The sequence below is a fragment of the Gopherus evgoodei genome, chromosome 3, assembly GCF_007399415.2.
Source record: "Gopherus evgoodei ecotype Sinaloan lineage chromosome 3, rGopEvg1_v1.p, whole genome shotgun sequence".
Taxonomy (NCBI): domain Eukaryota; kingdom Metazoa; phylum Chordata; order Testudines; family Testudinidae; genus Gopherus; species Gopherus evgoodei.
The window spans coordinates 174,231,853-174,246,906 of record NC_044324.1 but is presented as its reverse complement, the minus strand read 5'-3'; the positions used below and the strand labels follow the sequence as shown (position 1 = coordinate 174,246,906).

The 15,054-nt window shown below is 44.0% G+C and overlaps 1 protein-coding gene across 1 annotated transcript; it reads right to left on the bottom strand.

Annotated features, from left to right (window-relative positions):
* Window positions 1-10,027: 10,027 nt before the first annotated feature.
* PFN3 (profilin 3) lies at window positions 10,028-10,441 on the bottom strand. Its single transcript, XM_030554292.1, has one exon. The coding sequence runs from the start codon at window positions 10,439-10,441 to the stop codon at window positions 10,028-10,030; it is 414 nt and encodes a 137-aa protein (XP_030410152.1).
* Between the last annotated feature and the right edge of the window lie 4,613 nt (window positions 10,442-15,054).

Here is a 15,054-nt window from a genome sequence, read left to right as displayed (position 1 = left end):
TGCCTGATGGTAACTGTGTTCTCTTGGCTACTGAACTATAGCCTCTCTTTGGCTGGTGCAGCTTCTATGGAATAGGCTTGTTTTAGTTGGGGATTGGTCCTGCTCTGAGCAGGAGGTTGGACTAGATGACCTCCTGAGGTCCCCTCCAACCCTGATATTCTATGATTCTATCAATGCATTTTCAAAGTGGGGCTAGAGATCAAGTTTTTAGTGGTGGGCTTAGGGCGGGGGAGGGGAAGGTTGAGGCTTTTTGGCAAGAGAAACTCATGCTAAATGATGCCTCCAAAACAGACCAAAACCCAACAATCAAACAACAAATCAAGAGAGAGAGACAATAAACAGCTGATATTGTTGGCATTAAATTGTGATTCATGTCAAGGCTGCTTTTCCTCCTTGAAATCAACTAGTTCATTTCTTGTGTAGGCTGCCAATTGCTGTCACTTATCTATATTTCTCAACCAATGCTTACCTCTCCCTCCTTCTTTCAACATAAAGTCAGTCTAAAGGCCTGGGGATCCTGGTGCTAGCATAGCACGGAATGAAAAAGCAGAGTACAGAATGCCAAGTCAGCAAACCCCCAACACATGGAAAAATTGGTTCAGTGACATGGAGCCTAATTTTCAGGAGTGCAAAGGGGCACATGACTCCCACTGTAGTCAGCTGTGCATGCCGAGCACCTCTGCTAATCAGGCCCTGGCATGTTTATAATCTGAAAAGGCAGCACTGTAAAACTTCTGGCCTCGGTGCAGCATGAATCTGAGTGAGATGGAGCATGTTCATACTTCATGAACAAAACAGTGCCAACCATCCTGTGGTGAGGTCCAGAGGGGCTCTGAAGTGACACCACATGCATAGAGGATCACCAGAGCAGTCTGTGGTTATACCTAGATGTTGGTAGGGGCCTTTCATGCTGTTACCTAAATACAGTGAACCTAGACAAATCAGTTACTGGAGATGGCCTACTGGAGGAGCAAAGTAAGTTGGGGGTATGGAATGGTTTGTTAAAATGAGACTGTCTCGTAGGCATGGCCTCTTGGACAGGTGGTGGTGTACCCTTTCAGGAAGAAGGCAATGTAACCGACCAAGTTGACCATGGTGGAAAAGGATAGTTGTCTTTATGTAGCAGACACACAGAGAATATTTGGTTTTGGTACCTCTGCTGCTTTTTCACTTACTCTTCCATCTCCTGCACCTGTTTTGTACCCACACCCATTGCTCCACCTGAGAGGTGTGAGTTTCTGGAAGGCATGCTGTTGTGTGTTTTCACATTCTTTACCCAACTTCCATGATGTTTTACTTTGGAGGGCATGCTACAGCTCAAGGAGTTGAACACATCCAAGAGTTGAATTGGAAATAAAACAATGGTGGATAGCTCCAAGCTCTGCCCATAAAGCAAGTTCCGTCCATGTGAATCATCACAAGGAGAAGCCCCTCACAGTAGATGGTGCAGGTATTCACAATTTGATTGTGTGTGATGTCTGAACTCCCTGACCTTGGTTCCCCCTTGGTATGGCTTAATTCTACCCATGTGCTCTTCTAGGTTGCTTTTGTTTGGCTCATTCTAACTGAGGGATGGAGAATGGTGATAATTCCCAAGTGCCATCCATTTGTGGCATCAAAATGAGACTTAACTCCTAGTAAATTTTACCAATCTATGGTCTTCCCTTCTCACAAGAGGAATGAATTAGAAAACAAAGTTGATTTACATTATCATTCTTTGGCATCTGAGTTAACACCTCCCTCAAATAAATGGGGCAACTGACATCTCTCAAAGCTATTTTCCCAGGCTCTTTGCAGACTCTCTGCATCAAATAGCCTCAAAAACGAGTGACTCTTCACAAACATAACTATTAGCTAACTTGAGATTTGAAATTTTTTTCTGAAGCTGAAAACAAGACAGCAGAGAGGTGTTTGTTTGCTAGTCCTGAATGAATCTAAAGCCGGAGCCAGCACTGTGGAGAAGTGACTGTGATAAAAGGAAATAGGAAAAGGACCAGTTGAGTTTTGGAAAGGGATATACAAAGGGGGTGGCAGGGGTGTGTGTGTGTGTGTCAATATTCTGCCTCTGTTTTTGGCTTTCTTATGATGGTACAGGCCTGAAAGGTGGCTTTTTAAACATTTGGGGGACTTTTACCTTTAAAATATCAGGAATGGCAAGTCTTCCAGTTTTTGCAGAAGGTCTCCAAAGAGGACCAGAGAACTAGAATGGGGATTGTCTCAGCCCTCAATTGAAGGGGTAATGGTAATGAAGTGTTCACAAAGAGATCTTGTCTTCCAAGTGTGTGTTGGGAGATTTTGAGCTTCTGTTTAGACATTTATACTACAGTAAATACTGTGGCAGTATGGCCAGCCTCAAGCATTTATAAATAAGGAAGGCCCCCAAAATCATGAGGTTGGCTTAAAAATAATGAGATCTAATAAATGTTGCATTAGGTTATTTGCATTCTGGTATCTGAGCCTTTAAAGTGCACTCAGGTCACAATTTCAAGTATTTCTCTGCAACCATGAGGTCTAGAAACTTTTTCTCTACAAAAGAAAGCTGAGGTTCTTTGTCTAATAACATGATCCGAGTAGCTGAGGTTTTAAGAAAAACACCAAATATTGCAAGAGTTGGCAATGTTGCAGCATGGGCAAATAGGTTATAGAGGATTAAGATTTTTTTAAACAGTGATTTAATTTCCTTCCCCTCTCATTTTCTTGGGGTTTGATTTCTTGCGATATCATCATTCCACTAGTTCTAGAAATCTAGAATTTCAACAAAAATTACTACACGACCCCAGGAGGTGGGACTGAAGCCTGAGCCCATCTGAGCCCCTCTGCTCTAGGCGGGGAGGTGAAAGCTGAAACCCAAGGGCTTCTGGCCTGGGCAGTGGGGCTCAGGCCCTGGACAGTGGGGCTTCAGCCCCAGGCCCCAGCAAGTCTAAGGCCAGCCCTGGCAACCCCATTAAAACGGGGTAGCAACCACAGTTTGAGAACTGCTAGCTGTAACAGAGTATACAAGACCTGAAGTGACTATTTTTTTTTAAAACTTAGCCTTTTAAAGTTTATGTAATAAAGAAGCAAAAACGGGCAAAAGCACACCTTTTCTTTTTTAATAGGTCACCTTTAAATTAAGTTCTTGTTTACCTATTCCGAGTGCCTTCAGTGATCATTACAAATCCTGTGTCATTGAACAGAATAAGGCCAAGGACTGCTGTTCTGGCCAGAGCAGTTTAATGGCCATTATAACCCTCCAGGGATTCAGCAGAAATGTTAGAGCACTCATGATTGTTATTGGTTCACCTGCACAACTTGCTCCACTACAGAGAAGTGCTCCATTGCACAGCATGCTTTGCAGTGGTATGCTTCAGAAAAGGCCTTGACACACAGTAACACATACCTTTATAAGCCACTTACAGAGCTTTGCTAGTCACAGTGCAGCATTCGCTTAAGAAACGAGCAACCTATTAGAGATCCTTTGCCTGCTTGCCCAGATCACAGTGCAAATGGGGGATATTGTGTCCTGCTGTCTTTAAAATACGGTGTTTTTTCTCCCTTCAACTTTTTCTGTGTTTCATTTCTCTAGCCTCCTGCTCACTATTTATTGTTCACCCTTTATTGTTCCCTCAGGCAAACTTAGTGCTAACATCTATAAGCTTCGCAAATCACCTCTTCACGGCCTGCCTTGGAGACTTTTTTTACTTCAAGCAGCATTAGAGGCCCAGAGAGGAGTCTGTATATTTAATGAGGTTTTAAAAGACCTAATAAATGCAAATTCTCCTCCTCCTCCTGGCATGGGTAGGAGGCTGTGTTTTTTGGGGAGAGGCGTTTAGTCTGGGATTAAGAGAGGTGGTAGGGCTGCTTCTTGAATCATAGGGGCTCACCTCTGCCATACTACTACTCGCTCTAGTAAGCAAAGGTGTCATTTGTGTATCTGATGTATTAAGAAGCCAAATAGCAAGATCTCTGACTCCAGCTGGCTGAAAACACTGGCACATAGAACCATGCTGTGCCTTTGATCCTTGTGAGCAACATGCAAGGATCTCCATGAAAGCTGTGTCCGTGGATTGAGACCAGTGCAGAATCCACAACTTCTAACTTCTAGGGAATTGTCCTTTAGTGTCATCTGCTGGGCAGAATTCAAAGTTCTGTGCAAGTTAGCAATGCTTATTGTTCCCTGGTATGGCCTTATGTCAAGGATTAGCTCTCTGACAGGAACAGTACTAGAGCTGTTACCTGAACGGGGAGAGTAGGGAGTGTAATTTGTCATGACTGATCTTTAATCTAGATTCTGTGTCAAGCCCCTGCAGTGGGATGTTTCTCTGCATTTCAGATGCGTACCTGTTTGAACTCAACAGCTCAATGGCCATTTTGCACGATTTTTTTAAATGTAAGGCAGCAAGAGTATTATATTTTTCTAAACTTTTAAAAAACGCATTGCACTTTAATCTGCAGATCTTGTCAGGCTTTACAATCATTGCCGAGATGTCTTTTATCTCTATACTGCAGGCCTTTATCAGCTTCCCCAGAGCATGCACAGCTCCGCTGTGATTATTCAAGTTCTGTGGGTGACACTCAATATGTTTGGATAATTGGGGTTACAGAAAATTGAAGGAATTTTCAATTTAACTAATAGAAGATGGGGAACAAGTCACTGTGTCAATGATTGGATATTTGCTTAAAATAATCAAGGTTGTATATGCTTGATGATGGTAAATTCACAGAGTTCAGGATTTACTGCTGTCAGTGTAAAAAGATGCTTTTCAGGGGTGCTAGAACCTTGCTACACTGCTGGATAATGGATGATGCCACATACCGATTTAGCTGACTTTTATTACAATAAGGCCTGCTGAAAATCTACAAATCTGCATAAGTGGTTCCCCATAAAGGAAGTGCTTTTATCTTGCTGCTTTGCAGAAGTGTTCTCTGCTAGAAGGCATTCATTATTAATGACCCTATTTTTAATTCTATCATTGCCAATTATTCACCAGAGATTCCCCCCATGTTCATTACACTGAGTTCAGTTCCAGTGCATGACTCACTGAACGAATTGGTTTCTTTGAAGATTATAAATGGAAGCCGTGACGCTTTTATCCACCTCGCCTCCTTTTAAATGGATATTTTGAATCTATTGTTTGTTCTGTTTAGAGGAAATTTAGAAAAGTGTGTGTGTGTGTGTGTGTGTGAGAATTTTGATCTCCTCTGGGCCAATTCATCCTGAAAGCCATGTGACTTTCTGACTGAAAGATATAGAAGGTGAGTGAGTTTGTGGCATTGTCTTCCCTCCTCTCCTGTGTTTTGCAGAACTGAAGGAACGGTGTATTGCTAAGGAAAGACAGCCTCAAAACTCAGGAAACGCTTATTCCCAGGCTTGTCCACTAACCACTGGGCCACACCTGTGTGCACTAGGCAGTAGTTTGTAATGTTGGATAATAATGGCCATCAAAGGAATACGCATAAGACAGATCACTCCAGAACACTTATGAGCCCAACAATATTTTTCATCAAGAGTTTCCAGGGTTCACAACCATGAACTCTCACAGTGAGTGTGTTCAGAATCAGAGGACCCTGGCAGCTAAGGACCCACACCTGAGTCTCTGATGCTCTGGCTTTTGTAGTTGGTGCAGCCCATTCTCGGAAAGAACTGAACAATTTTAGCAGAAAGTTTCTAAAAATGTACAGCCTGAGGCAAACACCTGATATGGAAATTTTCAGACTGTACTGTTAAAGTTTGACAGCATTATAAGCAACTGAAAACATGGTCTTATAATGGAAAGTGTCAGGTTACCTTAACTACAGGTGGCACAGCCTGCTCTGCCTATAATTAAACTAGAATCCAGTTAAAACCTGCAACTCTGTTTGTATTGTAACTAAATCAGACCGTTCTTGTACAGGTTGTTGCAAATCTTTTCGTCTCAGAGGGAATTAATGTATTTGGCTCCTGGATTACATGGGTGTGTCTGAAAATAAAATAAAACTGCCTGACAAGTTAGTTACTAGCGGTATTTTCAGGAGGTCTTGCGTGTATGAGCAAATCGCCTCTCTCAGGACATGTGAAATACTAATTCAGCTTTATACTGGATTTCTCACATCACCACAGGAGGAAGGAGCCCATGCAGAGGCTGCTGTTTTCCTGGCTCTTGTTGTTTTTCCTGTAGTTTCACCAGACCAGACTACAGAGGAAGTCAGGGTTCAATGTAACAAACACTCTATTAGGCTGAGCTAAACAAAAGAGCTTTTACCTCAGAGCTTGAGGATTTGGGGAACTGTGGATTCCAGTTCTGTTTAGGCTTTGAAATGATTGTTCTCTAATTTTTTTCTGTGTATACATTTACGTGTGCCCTCTCTAGGTTCAGATCACTGGTCGTTATCACTGCAGTGTTATAACCAAGGAGCTACTGCTGCCTGGATGCATAATGCTGTTAAAATGTGCAGTACAAACCAGGGCTGTTCTCCTACATGTTCTAATTGTATTTCTAATTCTAATTCTAAAAGCAAAACCACTCCACATTCAAGTCCCACCTTTGGTGATGCCCACAAGAAGTGAGCAAACAAACTCTCAAAATTATTCTCTCCTAATCTCCAGTCCTGTCTGCTGTGTCTTTCAGCCTGTACGTGTTGGAGAGCAGAGACTGTATTTTGTGATTTGCTCAGTGAAGAAGACTTCACACACAACAGAATGTTGAGTCGTTGTTGTGTTGAGCTTGTGGAAGCAAGTGGCAATTTTAACCACAAAGAACTGTGTTCTCTGTGAAGCTTTTTGTCCAGGAGAAAAATGCATGATCTGCAGATGCTTAATAAGCAGTGGCTTGTAACGTCATTTTAGGCTCCCAGCAATGTAGGGCAGGGCCTGTGTCTTCCTGTGTGTATATATCATATATACTGTCTGGGACTTATGTTAATTTGTTTTAATTGCTGGGTATAAGTATTATCCTTTTGGGGGAAGCGCTTGCTGACCGTGCCTGTGTTGTAGTTTTAATGGAGGGTTCCTTCCTTTTGCTAAGGTGCACTCAAGCTAACGTGTTAGAAGTCTGGTTTCCTTGATACTGTTTTTCATGTGACTGCATGCTCCTGTGGCTTAGGGACCCCTGTGTTCACACCCTGCACGCTACTACAAATATGGCTGTCAGATTTGTAACACAATATGCCCGGTGAAGTATCATTTGAAAACTACCACCACACTGGTCAACAATATCATTGTTAAATGTGTGTGACATTGTGATACTCAGATTTCAAAGCATAATATTCCTGTGCCTAAAAGGTGTTTGAACCAGGCATGTCAGGGGAAGTTGATAAACATGTTTCCTCAACACAAAGGAAAGAGGCCAACAAACCAACCAGGTGTGGCCAAATTCAATGGGCTATTTGTATTGGAGGCAGGAGGAGGAGAACATTTACACTGAAAACTGCAGCAGGAAGTAACACTTTGGAACACACCAGCAAGCACCTTAATCAAGGTGGAGAAGGGCCTCTAGAGGAGACAGGAGACTAAATCCCAGGGAATCAATTTGAAGGCAGATCAGTGCAGTGCTGTGTTTGATGGGAAGGGTGTGTTAACTCCAATTAACAAGTTGTGATGTAGTGACTCTTTAAAAGAGCAGCAAACTTTATACAGTGGTAGGGGCTGTGCATAGCAGAGAAAGGAGCTTGGGGACTGGAGCTCACTGACTGTTACCTGCTAGGCAAGGGCTGGGCTGGGAGATCCTTGAGGAGTTTGCTGGTGAGGAAGACAGGCTGGTGTGGCAGGGGAGCTGATGCACAGGCTGATCTCCAGAAAAGCTCACTCTTGCTGAGGCAGAGAGTTCATAGTTCTGGGAGTTCTCAGCAGCATGTTACAGCTACTAATCTTCATATGGGCTTAATATTACTGCCATATACAATTAGAAAATTCATATTTATCAAGGAGCACAGAAGATTTTTTTTTTTTGTACTTCAGATGTATTTAGGAGATGGCCTGTCTAATTTTTGCCATGATGCTGGCCCAGACCTTATTTGTATGGGGGCCTTGTGCATTCTTCAAAAGCAATTTCCTTGTAGCCCAATGGGACTGGAAAGCTGAGTGATCAGACAATGAGTGTGGTGCGAAGGTGGGGTGCCATTGCGTAATGGGATCCCTTGACAGACTTGCTAGTGTAGAGAGTTGAGCTTTCCTGGCATAGAGGGCGGAGTGCCATAATGTTGTGCTTTGGTATTGTGTAATGCAGGGATTGGCAACTTTTGGCACACGGCCCGTCAGGGAAATCCACTGGCAGACCGGGATGGTTTGTTTACCTGAGCATCTGCAGGTTTGTCCTATCTCAGCTCCAGGCCCACGCCACTTCCCCCATTGGCCTGGAATGGTAAACCACAGCCAGTGGGAACTGCAATCGGCTGAACCTGCAGACGCTGCAGGTAAACAAACCCTCCCGGCCCTCCAGTGGATTTCCCTGATGGGCTGCATGCCAAAGGTTGACGATCCCTGGTGTAATGTATTAAGATCTCCTGGTACAGCACATCACCTGGCACAATGGGGTGTCTTTGTGTGTTGAGGTGTTTGGGCAGAGCAAACAGTCGCCCATTATAGTGAAAGCAGAAGTTTGGTTCCCACGCAATGCCCTGGTTCAATGCCCTGGCAGTGCAGTACCTCGTCTGGCTAGAGCATATATCTACCAGCCTTCAGGAGAAAAAAAAAACATGAGACATAATGCCCAAAGGGGATAAATCTGGGGAGGGAGGTGCCCTTCCTTTGCTTTTCTTTATTCTCCCAGCCCAACGCCATCCAGTTCTGCTTCTTGCTGGCTGCTGCGTTGTGAAGGAGAAAGCGTTCTTCTCTTTTTCAAGGTTTTGGACCTGTACTCTGGCTCTGCTCCAGCTCCAGGCAAAAACCTGCAGCTCCACTGCTCCAGAGCTGCTTTGCGCTCCAGCTCCAGGCTCCGTTCCAAAGCCCTGCTCTTCTTGCACTGTCCTGGCTAGACCTACCCCTGTATGCGGCATCTCCTGCAAGGGAAGAGGAAGTGCTGCAACATTCATGACAACATGGCTTTCTCTTGTAGAGGCAGTGCTAGTGGAGTGTGAAGGAGTCATGGAACCGAGACCAGCTGATACAAAGAGATATGAGGGTACCTATCATGGGAAAGAAAGGGTTGAATGGGGAAGGAGCCGGCCCCATCTTCACCAAAAAGTATGGGTGGCTTCAAAAAATCAGTTAAAAAAAGGTCACTTCCCTTCCAAAGTTACTGTAAAATGTGCAGTGATGGAAGCGAGCAGGTGAAAGATGAATGGGGGTGGTTCTACACCCAGAATTCAGGTCCGCCAATAGATTTGGCAGCATGAGGCTGCCGTAATAGTCCAACTCTGGATGATCAATAGTTAGCCTCCCAAGTTAGCTGGGCTAGTTCCAGTGATACCTGTGGTCAAACTGTAGCTTTATCATGTACACAGCACACATAGCAGAGGTGCAGCCTGTGACACCCAGCCCTTCAGGGTTCCGATACTAATTGGACTAGCTACATTCTGCCTTTAATAAACCCTCTAATGGACAATGATACAGAGCTTTGGCTAATAAAATGCCATAATATGAAATAAAATGAATAATTAATGTTAGTAATTGCCTAATGGAACATTATCCAAAACAAAATAGAAATTGACTGTCCGAAATAACCCTGCTATTCCTTAGTCTTTGTAACTGTTTGTAGAAGCAAGGAGCAGATGTAACGACCTCAAAGAGCGACAGTCAGGGACTAGCCGGTAAAAGAGACCAAATCCCCCTTTTCTCAAAGCTATTGCTAACAGAGAACTGGGAGAGTGGGAAATGGTCAGGGTACCACATTAGTCGGCTTGGAGACAGACTGGTGGGACTGGGGACATTAAGGGTAACAATTGTGTTCAGCACTCCCTCAAGAGATGGGCAGGCAGGTTACTAGTATAATAGCAAGTTCCTCCACCCCACTCCATCCCACCTGAAGGAAATGGACAAATAGACAGTTACGTGAAATCAGGAATTTGTTTTCTTTCTTTTAAAGCAAGGATAAGGTCATTTCCCATGGGGGCAGTACCTATGTCCTTTGCTCTAGCTACTCTGGGTTTTCATGCTTGCAATCATCTCATGCACCTTCTTGTTGAGGACTCCTCCATGGACTCCGTTTTTGCCCATGAGGAAGATCAGGGCTCTGGGGGTCTTGCCAATACAGATGGACTTGCTGTCACCCTCTTTGGTTCTGGTGTCCATCACAGCATCTTTTTCCACAAGCAAGTAGTCGCGGATCACACTGCACTTCTTGCCAGCTATGGTGATACCGGTCTGCAGAAACCCCTTCCTGTCATGGCCTATGATCACCCCCACTTCCTGAGGTGAGATAGCAGCCAGTAGGCCCCCTGGCTTGGAAGCCCACACTGATTTGTTGTCACTGTGCCCCACGATAGCTACATCTTCAATATTCTTATCCTTTAGGATGGTGTTGATGTAGCTTTTCCAGTCACCCATCCTGCTTTGGTTATCAGAATGCTTCTGAAATGCTTTCAGCCAACTTGATACCTCTTTGCTTGCCTTCTGAGTTTCAGGACTGGATGCTTTCAAGCTAATTCTGGAGATTTGAACTGAGAGTTTGTTTGAGCTGAGGACTCTGAAGTGTTTAAGCTGAGGAATCAAGAGGGTTCAGCAGACACTGCTCTTGCTTTGCCAGTCAAGGGAGGTCTATTCCCGTCACAAAATGGTCATGTGTATGCTTAGACAGTTACTAAGAGTTTCTTTGTGATGTCAAAAGCATCTGGCATCACAACCTGTAAGTCATTATGATGTCATATCTCTCTTAAAGTAAAAGTATCCTTTATTCCCAAGAAATGTACAAGATGTTGACCCTTCTACTTCCTACTGCCAGGAGGGGTCGTTCATACAAACTTCAGTTTTTTATTACTGTCCTCAAAGAACATGGAAACTGCTCCATGTTGTGTATCACAGGGCTTGGCTGGAAGAATGAAAAGGAAAATGCAGATAGATGTATAGACATGACAAAACAAGATGAAAATGCAGTACTGTAGTTGTTAAAGATGTTAAAAATTAAAATTTTCAGTGAATATTGGATTAGATTCTGCCCCTAGAGAGTCCATGTTTCTTCTGAAGTGGAAAGTGGAGAATTCCTCTAGGAGGCAAAACCATCCTACCACCTGCCAGGCCTTTCTTGCCCTCTTCCAAAGTCCTAGTCTCAGGGGTGAAAGTAACTTAAAGAACTTGCCGTTACTCCAGAGTCCTGCAGAGGGGATGGGGCCTCAACCAGAAGAGGCGTGGTCTCTATCAGAAGAGGCGGGGCCTTTAAATCCCAGGGCTTTTAAATCAGGATTTAAAGGGCTCAGGGATTCAGCTGAAGCTAGGAGCCAGGCCCTTTAAATCACCCCCAGAGCTACCAGCTGCAGAGGCAGCTGGGAGCCCTGGGGTTTGGGCGGGGGTGAAAGTAATTTACATGTTTTACTCATATGGTCCAATCGCAAGCAACCTACCTCTCCTACGTACTTCATGGATCCCTCCCATTGCATGACATAGAGAAAATCTACTATTACTACTACCAGTACTGTCTGTAATAAAACTTTACTATTGGAATAAGCCTGAAAAAGTGAAAACTCACTGTCACTTTTTTCTCCGTGTCTTCCCTCCTCCTCCAGCCAGGCTGCGGACACTAGGCTCCGTGCTTCTCCCTGCCTGGCACTGAGTAGCAGCTGCAAGGGCTTCCCTCTAGCTTGCAGCAGGGAGCAGGGAGACTGGCTGAGGGAGGGAGAAGCCTGCCTCCTGCATAAGAACAGTTTAAACTCAGCTGTTCCCTTTGTGGTTCAGTAACATTTCAAAGAGGATCTGCAAGCAGTTTGGATATCACAACCATGATCCTCTGCTGGGGAGGGAATGGGATGGATTTGAACTTGGAAATGGTTCCTGATTTTGACTGAGATCCCCTCATCCTGGGGGCAGAAAAGAACTGCCCCTGCCATGGTCACACACACTCTCCCACCCTCCCCACCAACAACAACTGGGAGTGAAATTAACAAGGATGCCAGAAATGTCTTCTAACCCTGGGGGCTGAACTGCGCAGGCAACATCTGAGTTTAAACTGTTCTTATGCAGGCAGCAGCAGCAGGCATCTCAGCCACGTCCCTACTGCAAGCTAGAGCCTAGAGGAGAACCTCTGTCAGGGGGAGGAATGCAGAGCCTTGTCTGCAGCCTGGCTGGAGAAGGGGGAGGGAGGAGATGAGAAACCAATGTGACAGTGAGTTTTCACCTTCTACCTGCTTTTATTAGCTCTGGATTTAAGCTGTGCAGCCAAATGCTTGTATTTGTTGTGTATATTAGTAGTGGAGACAAGATCCCCTCATCCCGGGGGCAGACAAGGACTGCCCCTGCCATGGTCAAACACACCCACCCCACTCCCCTCAGCTACTGTGAGTGAAATTAACAAGGATGCTAGAAACCACTCCTAACCCCGAGGGATGAACCACTCAAGGAACAGCTGAGTTTAAACTATTCTTATGCAGGGGGCAGGCTTCTCCCTCCCTCAGGCAGTCTCCTTTTCTTACCAGTCCTCCGTACTGGCCCGTACCCGCTTACTTTGACCTCTGCCCAGTCTAGTGATGCCATCTCTTGCTCTGGAGTGTTGAAGGAAACAGAATGTGTAGCCAACATTTACTTACACTTTGCAGCCAAAGTATTCTCTATTCTCTGCCTCACCCATCAGTTGTGTGCTGTGCAGGGAAACTGATGCTGGATCTTGGGCAAAAACTCATCAGTATTAACTTGGCATGGCTGAAGGAGGTATTTAAAGTAGAAATGGGCCTAAACCAGTGGTTCCCAAAATTTAACAACTTGTGAATCCCTTTCATGAAAATATTGAATCTCGTGAACCCACTCCTAAAAATGAATATTTCCAGGGATTTTATCCCTTACCTGAGCATAAATTATAGAAGTAGTGATCTTGGAAATAATTTGGGATTTTTATGACATGCTTATTACACACTATTTATTATTACATTACACTATTCATTTTATTACATTATGAAAATGGCAACACTCTTCCAAGATTTTACTTTTGTAGGTCATATCACTTTGATTAAGCCTCCTACGTGTTTCATCAAGGAGTACCAGACATGAACCAGTATGAAGGTATTTAAGAAGCCATCTCAAATATTTTCTCCCACAAGCATTTGGGTCTTGAGCAGTACAGGCAAGTAACACACGACTACAAAAAAGCTGAAACTTGTTCCACCAGGAAGTCATGGTCACAGGGCTTGGGCTGCTGACCCTGGCCCCTGGGGTCCCTAGGGATGGCCCTGTCCACCATTACAGAATTTTTTTTTTAGAACCCTCTGATACATTTTGCGAACCCCAGCTTGGGAACCACTGGCATAAACCAACCCCCCCATATCTGATAATTTCTGGACTTTGGATCTGGATATCAACTGTGTAGCTAGCCTCTATGTATGTAATGGGTTGAGCAAAACATCCACATACTTAATAGTTCAGGCCCATCTCTTAATATACAGATGTCATCTCTGCTAATGTGAACGGGCTTCTCTTAGCTTCTGAAACAGTAAAATGAACATCTTATGGTGATGATGTGACCTCCTTCACAGCAAGTGCCCTGTCTATATCAATCCAGCTTTCTCGGCTCCCTCAGCATGCTACCATCAGTGCCAACCTGCGCGGGAGCACTCTCAGCTCTTCTATAGCAGTGCCTCCCTAATCCATACCACTTCTAACCTCCTGTCCATCCACCATGGTATATTTGATCACCCATGAAAACTACATGTAAAGAGTATCAATTTTGTAAAGCTATGGTGGAAGCAAAGATAATTCTCATTTTATTTCTATAAAATATCATTTCTGATTATTGAGAACATTGGCGGTGGCTATACAATCTTCAGTTATGGCACCTTTCCTCTTTCTCTCTTATTTTTAGGTGGTACAAGTGTTGCACTCCTCTGTGAGGTAGAAAAAAATGTGGATGTATGTGCAGCAGGAAGAATTCCTGGTGGGGAATGTGTTTCAGGCTTGGACTTCAATGAGAGCTGCTGGGTGTGCAGCACTTAGGAAACCAGACAATTGATTTAAGCACCTAAAAAGGATTTAGGACACTAACATTAGGCACCCATTTTTTAATACCCTGTTGAGGGTGTAAGAAACTCACATAACTGAGTCAACATGCTGAACACCTTGCCTTGAGGAACTGAACCTAGTGGTTGTCAACAGTTTCCTGACCACTGAGGACATGGTATCAGCAGGTAAAATGCCACATGATAGTGGTAGGCAAAATAGTATGTTTGTAGAATTTGTCTTTGCTGCTGCCTAGATGTAGTATACAGCAAGGAGAGAGAATGTGGTTGGGAAAGTGATAGAGGAGGAGAGCTGGGAAGAAGTGGCTCTGGGGATCCCAACATTTCAGTGGAACCATGAGCTAGTTAACCTTAATCTGCCCTGGAAATAGCTGATTTGTGCCCATAACTGATTTGTGTATCAATACTAAAAAGTTTGGAGTTGCAGTCTGACAGCAATCTGTTGTCTCTCCCTCTGGTCCTGCTTTTGGAGACGGACTTGTCCCTATGCCCATGGGCTGTGGAGTACCCAAAGAAGGACAAAAACAATGAGGAGTCCTTGTGGCACCTTAGAGACTAACAAATTTATTTGGGCATAAGCTTTTGTGGGCTAGAACTCACTTCATCAGATGCATAAAGTGAAAAATACAGGAGCAGGTATAAATACCTGAAAGGATGGGGAGTTGCTTTACCAAGTGTGAGGTCAATCTAATGAGATAACTCAATTAACAGCAGGATACCAAGGGAGGAAAAATAACTTTTGAAGTGGTAAGAGAGTGGCCCATAACAGACAGTTGACAAGAAGGTGTGAGTAACAGTAGGGAGAAATTAGTATTGGGGAAATTAAGTTTAGGTTAGGTTTTGCCTTTGCTTCTATATGTAAGCTCAGTATGATGTTGGTTGGACATGATAAATTTCCAATTTTGAAGTGAGAAATTAATGACTCGCAAACTTTATAGAGAAATCAACTATCAAGTGGTATTGGTCTCTCAGTGAAGAGTGTTACACAATAGAAGAGGTATTTTA